We start from the raw sequence: 14,370 nt of genomic DNA on the forward strand, positions 1-14,370 counted from the left end.
ATGTTTTGGGCAACCATATCTGCAATGTAACTATTATACATAATTATCTGAGCTGTCTTTTTTTTACATATTTCTTACATGTCACTAATAGAATGTATAATTTATATACATGAGTCTTCGGGACCACCTCTGCTGCAAGCTCGGGCAGTCCCCTTTACTCTGGGGTTGGCCGAAGATTATCCTGGGGGAATGATTTTTTTTTCCCCCTCTCTCCATCCCCATAAATATACATGAATCCCTCCTCTGGATCTGAAGCTGTGCGGCGGCGGGCGACTGTGGAAGGTATGCGGCCGCTGCTCAGCAATGTAGAGGACATCAGTGGCGCTCTCCAGAGCCCAGCGCCCTAGGCAGCTACCTAATAGTAGCGCCAGGCCTGCCTGTATATGAATTGATTCATCCATACAGTATCTTTCTGCAGATTATATCTGTCTCTTATTCTGCCTGCTCTATTAAAGAAGTACATCCTTTCCTAGCATGGCAACCTGCTGCAGAATAGTAAATGAAAATACTGTGGAATTGAGTTATATCCATGAAACAATTGGATTGTGTATATGTAATTCAGCTTGGTACGAAAGAGCTTAATTAGAGCTTTGTCATTACTTAATGAGTGAGCTGGCTCAGTAGGAAGTCTGAATAACAGTCGTGTACTTTTGAGTTACTGATGCTAAATTCTTCTGTTGCCCCAAAAAAAGATGGGGTCATTTAGCCAAGAACTTAATGTGGAAAATGTTTAAAGTGGTGTACTTGAGAGTATAGATATGTAAATACGCAGACTCATCTGCAAAGGCTTGATGACTGATGATTAGAAGGTTCAGAAACATCTGGTAGAGGTCACTTGCCTCTGTTAATGTAACATCGGGATTCCTTCCCATATGTATTACCATTAGACAATACATGCCAGAAACGTCAGAAGGAGAAATGCCTTATCTTCACACTGTAATCCATTTTCTGTACCAGATGTATTTTAGCAATACTACTATGTTAGCACCAGCTTGCAGTAGATAATGTTATTTGGCCTGGGATCTGTATTGAGCAAAAGAATAGCCAGAACATATTACAGCCATATGTTTTGGCAATGCGTTATAGTTTAATATATGGAGTGTATGTGACCTTGTCCTCTTTCCCTGGACAGGCCCTGTGGCTCCTCTATCTCTTCATCATTCTTGCAGTGACTGCAGAAAAGTTGTAAGTATTCTATATATTTTTCCCATACAGTATACACTACACACGCAGACATTACCGTGTTCCCAATAATAGATTTTTTTTCTAGATACTTTGTCTATCAGTGTGAAATGTATAATCAGCAAATCTCTAATATTTACCTGTACACCTAAAGCTTTGCGCACACACGTTCACAAGTTACAGGCTTAGGGTCCTTGAACTTTACTAGATGTAGAACCATCACTCTGAATATATTGTGATGTCCTGAAATGTTGAACTCTATTCTGTAAAAAAAGAAAAAAAATGGTACATGAGCTTTATTTGGATTTTTAATTGGCCAGAGTAAGTATGGATCTGTTGATGCTTGCGGTTCATGTACGTCTACACCTGGGGGTAAATGTATCAAGGTGCAATTTTGCAATTCCAGCGATTTTTCTCAGGAGAGTTGAAACTCGCTGATGTATGAACCTGAGATTTCATGTTAAATCTCCAGAGTTGTGTTTTTGTCAAAATCGCTATTTCCAAAATCGATAGAGATCAAGTCCCGACTGTTTGCCACTCTAGCTATACAAGTCTCAAATGTATGAAGCTGCGATTAAGCAAACTCCTGAGTTTGTGTTAAAAATCACCAGATACAACACGCTAGCAGCGTGTTTAGTAAACACATCACTGTTACACTGTCCCTGCCTATAGAGCCGGAGGTCCGGCGGCTGTCATGTGTTAAAAATAGTTAAGTTTAAAAAAAAAAAAAAAAGCGTGGGGTCTCCCCGCCCAGCCACTAATAGACCTAGTGCTGTCAGCCTACTGCTGGTTACATAAAAATCTGGGAAAAACGTGGGGTCCTCCCGCTTTTCATACAACCAGCACTAGGCAAACCAGCCTGGGGTGGGTGGCACTATAGCAAAGGGTCACATGGCAGGGGTCACTACAAGTCCCAGCCAGGGTGCCATAAACAGTCTGGGCATGCTGATGCTTGTATAACTAAAAGCACCAGCATACCCATGGCAGCCAGGCCATGCTGGCACTTGGAGAACCACAAGTGCCAACATGCCCTGACACCCATGGCTTGCTGACACATGTAGTTCCACAAAATAAAAAAATTACAAAACCTCAACTCCCTCATTTATACCACATATTTTACTAAAAATAATAAATGCCCAATATACTCACCAGTGATGTTTTCATCTGTCATCAGCAGCTTTTAATCCTAAAATGTGTGTAAAATATATTTGTATCTAAAGTTCCTTCTTGACCATGTCCACAATAAATTTGTAATTCAAATAGTCCGACTTGTAATGTCCCAAATGAATATGTATCTAAAAGTCCATGCTTGGAAAATTCTTCAGTTCTTCTGGCCAGGAGGCCCCCCTTGTTGATTGCAGTCTTCTTATCTTCAGCCAGAAGGGCCCGATATTTGTAAAATCCAATCAGGATCATGCTTGGTTAAAAAAAAAAAAAAAAATGAGATGCCTCAAACATCTTCTACACTGTATAAGCTCCGATACGCAATGATCTTAGCACAGCCACGAGGTCTATTTATAGTATTAGGGGTTTCCCATGTGGGAAAATCCCTCCTCTCCTGCCGCTTCTCACTGAATAAGGCAGACGTGATGACATCACGCCCGCCATTCAGTGAGGAGATGCTGGGTACCGGGCGCCGCTGGCTTGGTAATTTTTAGTTATTTTTTTATTTTTTCCTGGCTACGGCACCCTGTGACAGCGCCATGTCACCCCTGGGAACCACTGGTGTAGTATAACCAACCAATGTATTAAGCCAGGGTTTCCCAAACCCAGTCCTCAGGACTCCCCAACTTCACTAGGTTAAAGGGTAATTACATATGTGTTCAATAAGAAAATCACTTTCTTGAGCCACCCTGATCCTGCAATCTGACGGGCTCCTTGATGCCTGTATTGCTTTGACCAGTAGTTCCTCCCATCTGCTTGCACTGGGCTTTTTGAAACTTCTTGTGTTACAGTAAAGGACATTTTCCTGTGAACTTCCGATCCATTTACAGTTTAACAAGCTTTCACCAAGTAGAAGAGGATCTTCTGTTCAGACTTTTAGAAATCTCCGAACCTGGTGTATCAGTGGAGAGCAGATAGTGTAATTTTCTTATTTAACAGAACTCCACTGAAAACTGATTGGAATTTTTCCTTTATACTACGTTTTATGGAAAAGCTGGGTACAGTATTTGGCAACACTGTTAGATTTGCAAGTTAGAGCTTTGAAATCAGGTTTTATTTTTTTATTTTTTATATATATATTAATATGAACTTTTTTTTTTCTTTTCTTGCTTTTACAGCTTTTGTCCCAATTTGTCTGCAATCTCCAGCACACTTAGGCTTTCCCACAATGTGGCAGTATCCTTTCCTAAATATGTGATTTGGCAATGTAGGAATAACTTACGACAGAGTGGACTGTTGATGTAGTGAATGTTGCAGTTTTCTTGTTTTTGTTTTATTTATTTTTAATCAAATATTTTTATTAAATTTTTGAAAACCATACAGAAAAAGAAAAATTAGATACAGTTCCGAAAAAGGTTTCATATGTTAAAAAATAGCCATGGTAATACAACATGTACATCATCCTGAAACACAGTTCTTTTAGAGTAAGATACGGTTGCATAATATTAACATGTATCCACCCAAGTTTCCCACAGTGGTATATGTACAACAGTAGACCCCCAAAAAAAATAGCAGGATAAGTTAGTGTCCCCATTCAGCTAGTGATTCCAGGAATACAATTGGGGAAGCAGTGGGGGAGGGGGGCAGTCACACTGGGTCAAACTCGCAGCCAGGGACTGCACCACATATTGTGACTTTGCCCATTGCGACCACATTTTAAAATATTTTGGTATAGTATTATGGGACTGGTAGGTAAAAGGGTCAGGCCCATCCCGAGCCATTCACTCTCTAGCAAGAGCAACCTTGGCCAGTGCAAAGAGATTAAGGACATATCTGGTTGCGCTCCCAGCAGTAAATCAGCTCCCAAACCAAATACATAAGTCCTGGGGAACAGTAATGGAACATAAATACCGGTGTCTTGTGTGCACATCACCACCCTTGACCAGAAGTCTCCAACCACAGGACAGCTCCAAAAGGTAGCAGAAGTATCTTCACATTTCGGGCAAGCAGAATCCGATCGAGCACCCATCTGGAGCAACCTGTGTGGAGCGTAATACACTCTGTGTAGGATATAGAGCTGAACTTGTCTAAATCTGGTGCAAGAGGTAGCCTCCTTTGCGCTATCTAGTATAGAGTTCCAGTCTTTGTCAAGGGTCCCAAATCCAGCTCCCATCCCCGTCGTAACCCACCTAAATTGCCTGAATTAAGTACGGAAAGTACAGTAGGATATAGTATAGAGATGGTCTTGGTGGAGCCCACCTGTCGGAGTACCAAAAGGACAGGGTCCGGCCTGAAGGTAGCATGAACACTACCAAATTGTGCTAGCAAGGTGTGATGAATCTGTAAGTATAAAAGAGGCAGTTTGGCAGGGGAAGTCCTATTGCTGCTGCACAAGTCATGTAAGGGTACCATTAGGATACAATTGTCCGAGAGAAGTAATTCCCGCAACCCGCCACATAGGGTGCGGTCTTAATTTATAAAGTTCGGGAAGGGTATTATTCGCCTACAGCGGAGTATCTGGGTCCAATGCCCCCTTCATCACATTCCAAATTAATAGAGCCTGCCTGAGCAGTGGAGGGAACATTCATGTGACATGGGTGCCTAGTAGATTATGCATAGGCGGTCTCCTGAACCCTGTCCATCTATCACAGAAGCCTACCAGAGCAACTGGTGGGGAGCCCCCAATCCAGCCACGGAGATGTGTCAGGTGCATTGCAAAATAGTAGGCTCTAAAGTCAGGAAGGGCCAGGCCTCCCACTGATGCCTGGGAGCGACACAAAGGCGTTAATTTGACCCTTTCCCACCTCTTCCTCCCCCCCACCCCCCCCCCCCCCCCCCCCAGAGAGGACACGAGTTTGTTAATTTGAGTGTAAAAAGCCATCTCAGGAGATAGACAGGGGAGTGGTATAATGGATATAAGAATTTTAATTAAATTATCCCTTCTCGACAGGGTCAATGTTCAATGGTAAATAATCAGCAATCAAATTTCATCAACCACTGCAGTGGGTGACTCTCGCCAGTAATCACAGGGAGACCCCATACCAATGGGGAAAATACTAGACTTTCACCAGTTTATCTTTAAGCCAGAGAAACCACCGAACCTATCTACCAACTGTAATAGTGTGGCTAGAGACGTCTCTAAATCTCTCAACAACAGGAGCATATTGTCGGCATAAAGCGCGAATGTGTCATCCCTGTCCCCGGCCCTGAGAACACTTATCAGTGTATGTTTCTTTTGATCAGCTGTACTGAATATAGGAATAGAATATAGAATGGTAGAGAAAGGCATTGGGGCATGCAAAGGGAAGTGAGGAAATGTGGCACCTCTTCACCCTTACTATTCCCACCAGTTCCATTCAAACAAATACACAAGAGCACCCTCAAACATTATACTATACAGTGCTGCACGTTGAATGTACCAGGGCTTTACTTGTACTGTTAATTGAATGTACCCCGAATTGGTGTACCACAGAAAACATACCTACCTTAGATCCAGGATGATTGCCAGAAATAGATTGGTGCTGTGAGATCATGAGCTGGCATCGTCTGTCACTGTGCTAGCAACCAGCCTACTAAATGCATGGACTGGAAAATTGACTTTTCATTTTATTCTAACATTTATTTCGGTGTACAAAGCCTGGTTGAATAGTAGTGGAGTGCACTCCACAAGTCATGTGCTCATAAGGAGTGAGGTGTTGTGGCACAGTGAGATTTACCACTATGCATAGGGGAGACAATTGCTCCAGATGCCCCCTTGCCTCTACCTTAGCTAAGTTCTGAATATAATAGATTATGAGAGGTTCTGATACTAGGTTGATGATTTTAAGAAAACTTCTTTCCTTAACCACTTGCTTCCATGGTGTTACCTTCCTCGCCTTTGGGAATGGCGCCCCTGATGTATTCAGCGCTGTGGCTGCATTCTCGGACTCCAGGACTGCGGGGTTGGCTATAGGTGCACTCTTTGGTAGGTTCAACAGTAACTATAAAACTATGTAAGAACACTGAGTGAATGACCCATGCATAGATACAGGCTCTTTATTGATCTAAACCATTTAACTCCAACGTGTATGCAAATTATGAAAGTGATGATTGTCTCTGTATATATTCTGATTATGAAGTAAATGGCTGGTTTATTTTATAGTATATTTATTGTTGCGTATTGCCTATCCCAGGTGCAGGTATGTTCGTCACCACCGTAGTGGCTGGAGGCATCATACTGGTGAAACCGTTCACTGCTGCTTCTCGCCCCTTCCTAAGAGATATTGTGTTTTACATGGCTGCCATCTTCCTCACATTTTATATACTGTATCGAGGATATGTGGACCTGTCAGATGTTCTGGGTATGTTCTTCTTCCCCTGTCTTTCCCTTTCCACCCACCTGTTTCTTTCATTGGATCAAGTTTAATGATATTGCCTCCATATTCATTTTAGTCATTACCAAATTACCTTTTGTGTGTTAATCAGTCACTGTTAATCCATCCTTTTATGTCCGACAACTGCTGTCGTGTAGATTCCACTTTTTCACACTACCTTCGACTTGCAGTAGTGCAGTCACCCATGCAATGCTTCATAAGACCTTACTTTAGCAGTCAGTCTGCATGCCTGACCCCTGGTTCCCAAGTCCTTTAGTGTTATACATACCATAGATATTTTCTTTTCTCAACATTATGTCCTTTTTTGTATTTTCTTTTCTTTTCTTTTTTTTTTTCCTTTTATTCCTTTCACTTCTGTACCATAACTGGTTTTCTCCTATTGAATTGTTCACACAGTTTACTTGCTGCTTTATTTGGCTTATGTCCTTGTGGTTGTCCTCTCCACCTGGGTGTATCGGAGGATGCGCCATCAGCTGCTAGCTGCCCCCAGCTTAGATGAGCCAGGTAAGGCCTTTATTGGGGATAACGTTGGGGGCATTTCAAAGACTTAACTCCCTAAGCACATGTTGTTTCATTTCTTTTATCCTTAATCTTTGGTATTGAATAAAGTGTATATTTTAGTGTTATTTGTGACGTTGTATAAACAGGATTTTGGCCTCATATCTGATCTGATCACACTGAAGTATACAAAGCACAAACAGAGTTTAAAATGGTAGTTTCTGGTCCCTATGGCAAGTGTGGATTTTTTGCTCCATTATGTTTAACTAAGATATGTGTGTACAGAAACCTTTCCCACATGTTGGAAGGTAGCTGAAGTGTGGGTGGGAGGGTGTGTGTGGCCTTTTAAAGACCAAGACTGAGCGAGAATTGTTTAATATGTGATGGGCAGGTTGCAGTTATTTTCTAGTTTTTGTCTCATTGTACAAAAATTGTTATGGAATTCAGAATTTCTTTTCTTTAGATTAATTTATACAGTGTCGGCTTATTCAGTAGTGCTTTTACAATTGCAAAACCATGTTTGTATCTTCTCATGACTTTGTGTTTCTTTTTTTTTTTTCTTTCCCCCTCTTAATCAGAGCTCCTAACAGACACAGAAGAAAACAGCATTCACACCCCCCACGGCTCCGAATATGGTACGGCTGATTCTTTCTTCCCCAGTAGCTTGCACAGACGTTTCTTCACAACTTCTCAAATTCAGCAGCATTTCACGTCCTCTCGTTTAGGAAGCAAAAGCACCCTGTCATTTATATTTCATAATAAAATAAAACTAAAATGAAAATTAATCAGTAATCTAAAAGCCCAGATTATCCACATTAAAAAAAAAAAAAAGTTAGCTGCATTTTAAAAAGATGACTCTTGTTTCCAGCCCAAAAATGTATAAAGCAATAATAGATGAGATGTTAAAATAGCTTTCAGTCAATCGTTATTTTGAATAATGTAACAATATTACAAAAATGACAATGCTCATTGTTGTATTAATAATTATATTGTAAAATCTGAGCTCATATTTGTTTGTTTTTATAATCTTTGGTGAAGATTTAACTTTGTTTCCTGAATTACTATCCTTAATCTTGGGTCTTTGAATTACTTTACAAATGGGGAACTTGCTTAATCACCGTTTCCTTTTTATTTAGTTTATTCCAGGGAGTTTTGATTCTTGCCTTTTTTATTTACTTGTAGAATGTATGTGATGCTGGTTTTAAAGATCTCATCTGAGAGCTTCATTTTCTTCCAATCTTTTTTTTTTTTTTTTTTGTAATAAAAAAAAAAAAAATGATTTCTAAGCTCTCTAATTCTCTTCCTGTAATTGAGAGGGACGCACATACAAACTTGAAAGATGAGAGACTCAACAGCTTGGGGAATTACAGAACCTCTAACTCCCTCTTTGAACCTCCGGTGCCTCCAGCGTTCAACACCACTTCATATATAACAAGCAGTTGTGTGCACAAATACATATTCTGCCAATAGGGTTGTTTTTTTGCATATACTAAGAATATAGAAATGGTCGGGCTTTTGAAAAAAATATTTTCATCAAACCTTGGAGGCGGGCTTGCCAATCAGCCTGAGGATGCCTATGGTTTTCCAGTTAGAAAGCACCCACTTATCAACGCAGGGAGATTAACTGTGGGAAATTAATTTACTCATAAAAAAGTGTACAAATCATAAAAAGAAATGAGCCTAGCCCCTGCAACTGCCGCCCTCCCACGAGCCCCCTTTCCCCTTTGCGTAATACATGGTGGACGTTTAACACCTTTTCATTTGTAGAGGTTGGGTGAGCATTGCACCACTCTCCACCACTTTAGCCTTATGACACATTGAGACAGATTCGGAACATAGCGGCTGCGCATTTTTACCGTTTATACAGTAAAAAGTGACGCTCACTTTCACCCATCCGCAAAATCCACCCAACTGTTCCTTACATCAGGCCCCTCTAACTTATTATATGTCTCCCAGCGACCCCCCCCTCCCCGCTCCAAGATGCTGCTTCCCATTTAGTGTGAATGAAGGAGAACGGCATTTCCACGTAAAGTCATTCCACATATAAACCGAGACACATATGACATTTGTGATTTTATATTGTATGGGTTTTCTGTTTGTTACATAGGGTTTGTAGAAGATGTTCAGTGTTAAATAATGTTTTTTTGGGTGAGGGTTTCTCTAAAATTTTGAGGTTTACTTTGTAATATTTCAGCGATGTAGCTAAATTCTAAAAAACATAAAAATCAGTTTGGATTATGTAGACTGTGTAGATATTTGTTTACACTATATGGGGTATTGGGGCTGCAAGGAATGTTCCTCAATATTATTTGTTAGTGGTTTGTGCTGCCCATTCATGTTGTGGGAGGTATTTATGGTATTGATGTACTCTGTAAAATGCAGCATTTTAAAATGTATACAATTTTAACCACTTGATCTAGTTTTTTTTGCATATATTAAGAATATAGAAATGGTTGGGCTTTTGAAAAATATATTTTCACTTGACATGTAAAGAGGGTTGTTGCCAAAACTGACTTATCTTTAAAATGTGGCCTGGTCCAACTAGTAAGAGAACGTTTCCAAACCTATAGAGCTGAAAGGGTGTAAGAACCACGCGGCGTGAGATGTATTTAAAGTGAACTTGTCAAGCAGGTTTAAAAAAACAAAACAAGTAAACGTCCCATTACAGCTTGAGTAGAACGCTTATTAGAAACCTTCTGTCTGATTTGTTTGCATGATTTAAATTGGCAGTTGGTGTGAAAATTCCACGATAAGTAATCTCTTGTGACCATTCAGAGACAATGTACTTAAAACCAGTGGGCAAAAAATAATTCAGGAGCGTACTCCTTGCAGGACATGAGCTGTTCACATTCTTTAATACTCTCATTAATGCTATATATCTGCCCAGAAGATGTCTCATTTACAGGCATATAAGTGTGAATTTAAAAGAAACTATACAGCTGTAACAAACCGTTAATATAACAACTGTTTAGTTCTATGTTGCCTATTCAGATATCTTTATGTTGTGCGCATGTGCCAGGGATTCCCTTTAACCCTTTATTTCCTCCCTGCAGGAGATGAGTATCAGCCGTTATTGCCGCTGCAGCGTAATACTTGGCAAATTCTCTTGGAGGGGCTGAATCCAGTGGACTCTAGGAAATGGAGACAAAAACGTTGGCCCTGGAAAGTCTTGAAAGTAGTAAAAGTGAGCCAGAACTGGGAAAGGGGCTGGAGAAATATCTATTACGTATTTACTGTGTACAATGGTATAATCATTTGTTGCATTCAGGTCCCCGTGGAGATGCTGCTACTTCTCACTGTCCCTATAGTGGACCCAGACAAAGAAGATCGCAACTGGCAGAGACCCCTGAACTGCCTTCATTTGATCACCAGTCCTCTTCTCTGTGTGTTTTGTCTGAATTCAGGAACTTGTGAGTAGCAGCCACATAATGTCACCTTTACCACAGGTTACTTTGTTATAAAAGGTGATTTACTAATCAGTTGCTAGGGAAAATATATTTTTACTGGTCTTCTGAGCATTTTTGTAAACTCGTGCTAGACCCCCCTCCCCTAATAATCACCACTGCATTATTTCCATTTTCAACTCTACCATGTTGTTGCTCCCTGTACGGTCATTGAATCTTCTCTACACTATTCATCCAGGAACCTAATGTGCGTTTGCTTCTGCCCTTACAGATGCACTGTACACTATTCAGGGAGTGCTTCCAGTATGGGCTGTCCTGCTGCTGATTGGAACCCCTTTGGCAGTAATTGTGTTCTTCATCACCACGAATGATCAGCCCCCCAAATATCATTGTGTAAGAGACCAACTGTTTATAACACCCTCTCATTGGGCAGTCTGAGTAAACTTTGGGTATTTGAGCAGCATGTATACTTCTCTTATGTCTGACTTCTCCACTGTGCTTACTGCCTCTGATTCTCTGTCTGCCCATAGCTCTTCTCCTTCGTGGGATTCATTGCCAGTGCACTCTGGATAAGCGCTGCAGCAACTGAAGTGGTTAACCTGTTGCGCACTTTTGGAGTCATCTTCCGGCTGAGTAATACAGTGCTTGGTCTCACCTTGCTAGCCTGGGGGAACAGTATTGGAGGTGAATGTAATTGGTGATAATTGAACATTACATGTGTGTTAATGATTCTTTATTTCATTTAGCTTTAACTTTTGTATACAATCAGTCAACTATGACTATTTAAAGAGTAAATAAAATCATTGTTTGACATTCATATATGTGAAAGACTGTTACTGAACTGAGTAGTGAGCATGAACTGGATTGTTAATATGTAACAATATGTTCACCATGCCCTTTTTTTTTTACTCTGGCAAGTTGCCATGCTAGTAGGAAGGTGCTTCTCTAACTAATTAGCAGGCTGTGACTGACAGCTAGGCAGAGACTTGCTTTGCAGAAAGGTACCATGTGGGTTGGTGCCTCTCAATACAGGGACAGGGTCAATACTGTCATATATACTAAATGCCTACATAATCAGCTTTTTGGTCTGCATCAGATGCCATACAAACATTGTCCTATAGATATGGGACAGGGGTGGGCAAACCTGTCCTCAAGGGCCATATCCAGTTCATGTTTTTAGGATTTCTTTAATCATGTACAGCTGAGTTAATCTATTTGGCTGGGTCAGTAATTATCCCACCTGTTTCTACAGACAGAAATCCTAAAAACATGAACTGGATATGGCCCTTGAGGACAGGTTTGCCCACCCCTGATATGGGAGGAGTTTCAGCTGTCTGAACATTTTTTTTTTTATTATTATTTTTTTTCACCATCTTGGTTTATATCTGAACATTTCCGTTATGGGGCTTGGTGGTCTTTTTATAGAATCTTCATACCGAAAATGCAATTGGATTGTGTAGAACGATAGTTGGCAGTGGAGGAACTACCATTGGTGCAGCAGGTGCAGTGCACCGGGGCCCATGGAGATAATGGGATTCGGTGCACAGGAAACTAGCAAGCTGTGGGCCCCGGATCCCTCCTCCTCGCTTCACTGCACCGGGACCCACAGCTCGCTAGTTCTGCCTCTGATTGTTGGTGGTGGTACCTTTTAAAGCTTGGTGGTAGTGAAGTGCTGAATTTTACCAAATGTTTACTGTCAAATAGAACGACCGAGACATCATTGTCTGTAGTTTGTTCTCCTGTCTTACAGCATCTACATATGGGTTGGTATTTCAAGGAAAGCCCAGACATTAGTAGGTTAATTGGCTGCTATTAAATTGACCTTAGTCTGTCTGTGTGTATGTTAGGGAATTTAGACTGTAAGCTCCAATGGGGCAGGGACTGATGTGAGTGAGTTCTCTGTACAGCACTGCGGAATTAGTGGCGCTATATAAATAAACACATGATGATGATTACATTGATAACACAATATTGTAACCATGCCAGCTTTTTGCTTTACTCATTCGCTCTTCTTTACTCTTCCAGATTTTATATCTGACCTGACATTGGCTCGTCAAGGCTATCCTCGCATGGCGTTCTCTGCCTGCTTTGGAGGCATTATCTTCAGTATCCTTTTATGTTGCTTCCTACAAAGAATCATTTCATATTTGCCAGCAGTTTATTGCAAAGCAATACCGGCCTACATAATCCATGTCTTCAGATGTCAAAATCGGGTACAACCCTCATCAGTTGTATAGAAAACTATTTAACTTGATCCCGAACACTATTCCTCATGGTGAATAAACTGATAAAAGCCAATTTGGTAGTTACCATAATATATTGCACATAAACTAGGTGTATGAGGAAAACATGATGTTACTGCAGTGTAACCTGTTCTCAACCTCTGTCTGTAGATAAACAAAAGGTGAGATGAGTGTAACAAATGAAATACATTGTGTAGTCTCCCACAGGTCCAAGATCCATAGTTATTTCAATGTTTGTTTATTGGCTGAAAGTAAAACAGGTTGTATTTCATCTACTACAATCTGTGTTATGACATATCTTTTATATGTTTGGTATGTCATTATTACCTGACTGCGTTTATGGATCTTTTGGGTTTTTGATTATATTTGGTCACATTTTGTACTTTATGTATTGTCACAAATTGTTAAAGGTCATTCTTATAAACGGATACTAGTCGTATATTCTAACATAGTACCAGAATCAAAAGATCTTGACATACAGTCCTTCTGTAGGACTAATCAAAAAGATATAATTGACATTGCTGTTTGTATGTCTATTTTTCCTGAACGGCTGGGATTTTAAAGTAATCTACAATTTTCCACTATATTTTACTATAAATGTTAAAAACATACTTTTGAATAGGCTCTTTTCCTGATCTGACCACAGATGTGCTAATTGGAGTTGGTCTTGGGTGCCTGCTACAGATGGGCCCATCCAAAACAGAATTACAGGTTAGTTGATCTTGTGGGCACATTTCAGCCTAATTGTTATTTTCAATCATTGTAAACCTATATTTAGGTCTCATGTGTTATATAGAACATATACAAAATTGTAATTCCTCTTTTCAAAATTCCTCTTGCAAACACTGCACCTCCGTCATCTTTCTTCTTATAACGTACCTATAGAATTCATCTTGGTTTTTGGTTCATGGACTTATACTCCAAATAAGGTGGGAGTTTGAGTGGCATGTAAAGGAAAAAGGGGCAGAACAAAAATGTATAGATCAGGAACCATCATATAATAGACTTGGTATGCCAAAATATTACTCATTCTAAATATAGAGAGCATTATGTATAGCAAAGAAGAATACATAGAATGTCCTCAAAAGAGACCACAACTGTTGCGGCTATGTTTCTTGGACCTGCCCTGATTCTGTTTTTAAAATGTGCCATTCACTAAATAAATCGGGCCAAGCAACACACAAAAAAAAGTTTACACATGCCCAATAAGTGGTGCAATATCCTCTGTAATTGCAAAGTAAATGGGTCAATAAATACTTCAACTGTCCCAAGTCTCAAAATATATGGAATAATTGATGGCTGCCTGTCAATTCATATCATAATAAAATGTGATGTTCAGTAATAATTAGCATTGCGAATAAAACTATTCGTAGAACCTGCACTACCAATCCATCAGAAGTTTGTATACTGAGAAATCAATGGAAAAGACACAGGTCTGTACACAGAATTTGACTATACCTACCAAAAGAATCCTGACATCTGTAGGCTGGCAATAAACTGTAAATATCTTGGCAATATTTGAAAAATTAAATCACCTTCTTTGTAAATATAAAATCTTCAAGAGGG

General features: G+C 40.1%; 1 protein-coding gene across 1 annotated transcript in view; it reads left to right on the forward strand.

Annotated features, from left to right (window-relative positions):
- The window catches only part of SLC8B1 (solute carrier family 8 member B1), a 32,665-nt gene that overhangs the window by 17,601 nt on the left and 694 nt on the right, over window positions 1-14,370 (forward strand). Inside the window, exons 5-16 of the mRNA XM_075213936.1 lie at window positions 1,133-1,185; window positions 3,465-3,522; window positions 6,145-6,250; window positions 6,459-6,626; window positions 7,056-7,163; window positions 7,736-7,792; window positions 10,211-10,341; window positions 10,426-10,567; window positions 10,833-10,954; window positions 11,092-11,245; window positions 12,587-12,667; window positions 13,451-13,515. Of these exons, the coding sequence (XP_075070037.1) occupies window positions 1,133-1,185; window positions 3,465-3,522; window positions 6,145-6,250; window positions 6,459-6,626; window positions 7,056-7,163; window positions 7,736-7,792; window positions 10,211-10,341; window positions 10,426-10,567; window positions 10,833-10,954; window positions 11,092-11,245; window positions 12,587-12,667; window positions 13,451-13,515 (1,245 nt within the window). The remainder of the gene's footprint in view (window positions 1-1,132; window positions 1,186-3,464; window positions 3,523-6,144; window positions 6,251-6,458; window positions 6,627-7,055; window positions 7,164-7,735; window positions 7,793-10,210; window positions 10,342-10,425; window positions 10,568-10,832; window positions 10,955-11,091; window positions 11,246-12,586; window positions 12,668-13,450; window positions 13,516-14,370) is intronic.

This window comes from Mixophyes fleayi, chromosome 1 (genome assembly GCF_038048845.1).
Source record: "Mixophyes fleayi isolate aMixFle1 chromosome 1, aMixFle1.hap1, whole genome shotgun sequence".
NCBI lineage: Eukaryota > Metazoa > Chordata > Amphibia > Anura > Limnodynastidae > Mixophyes > Mixophyes fleayi.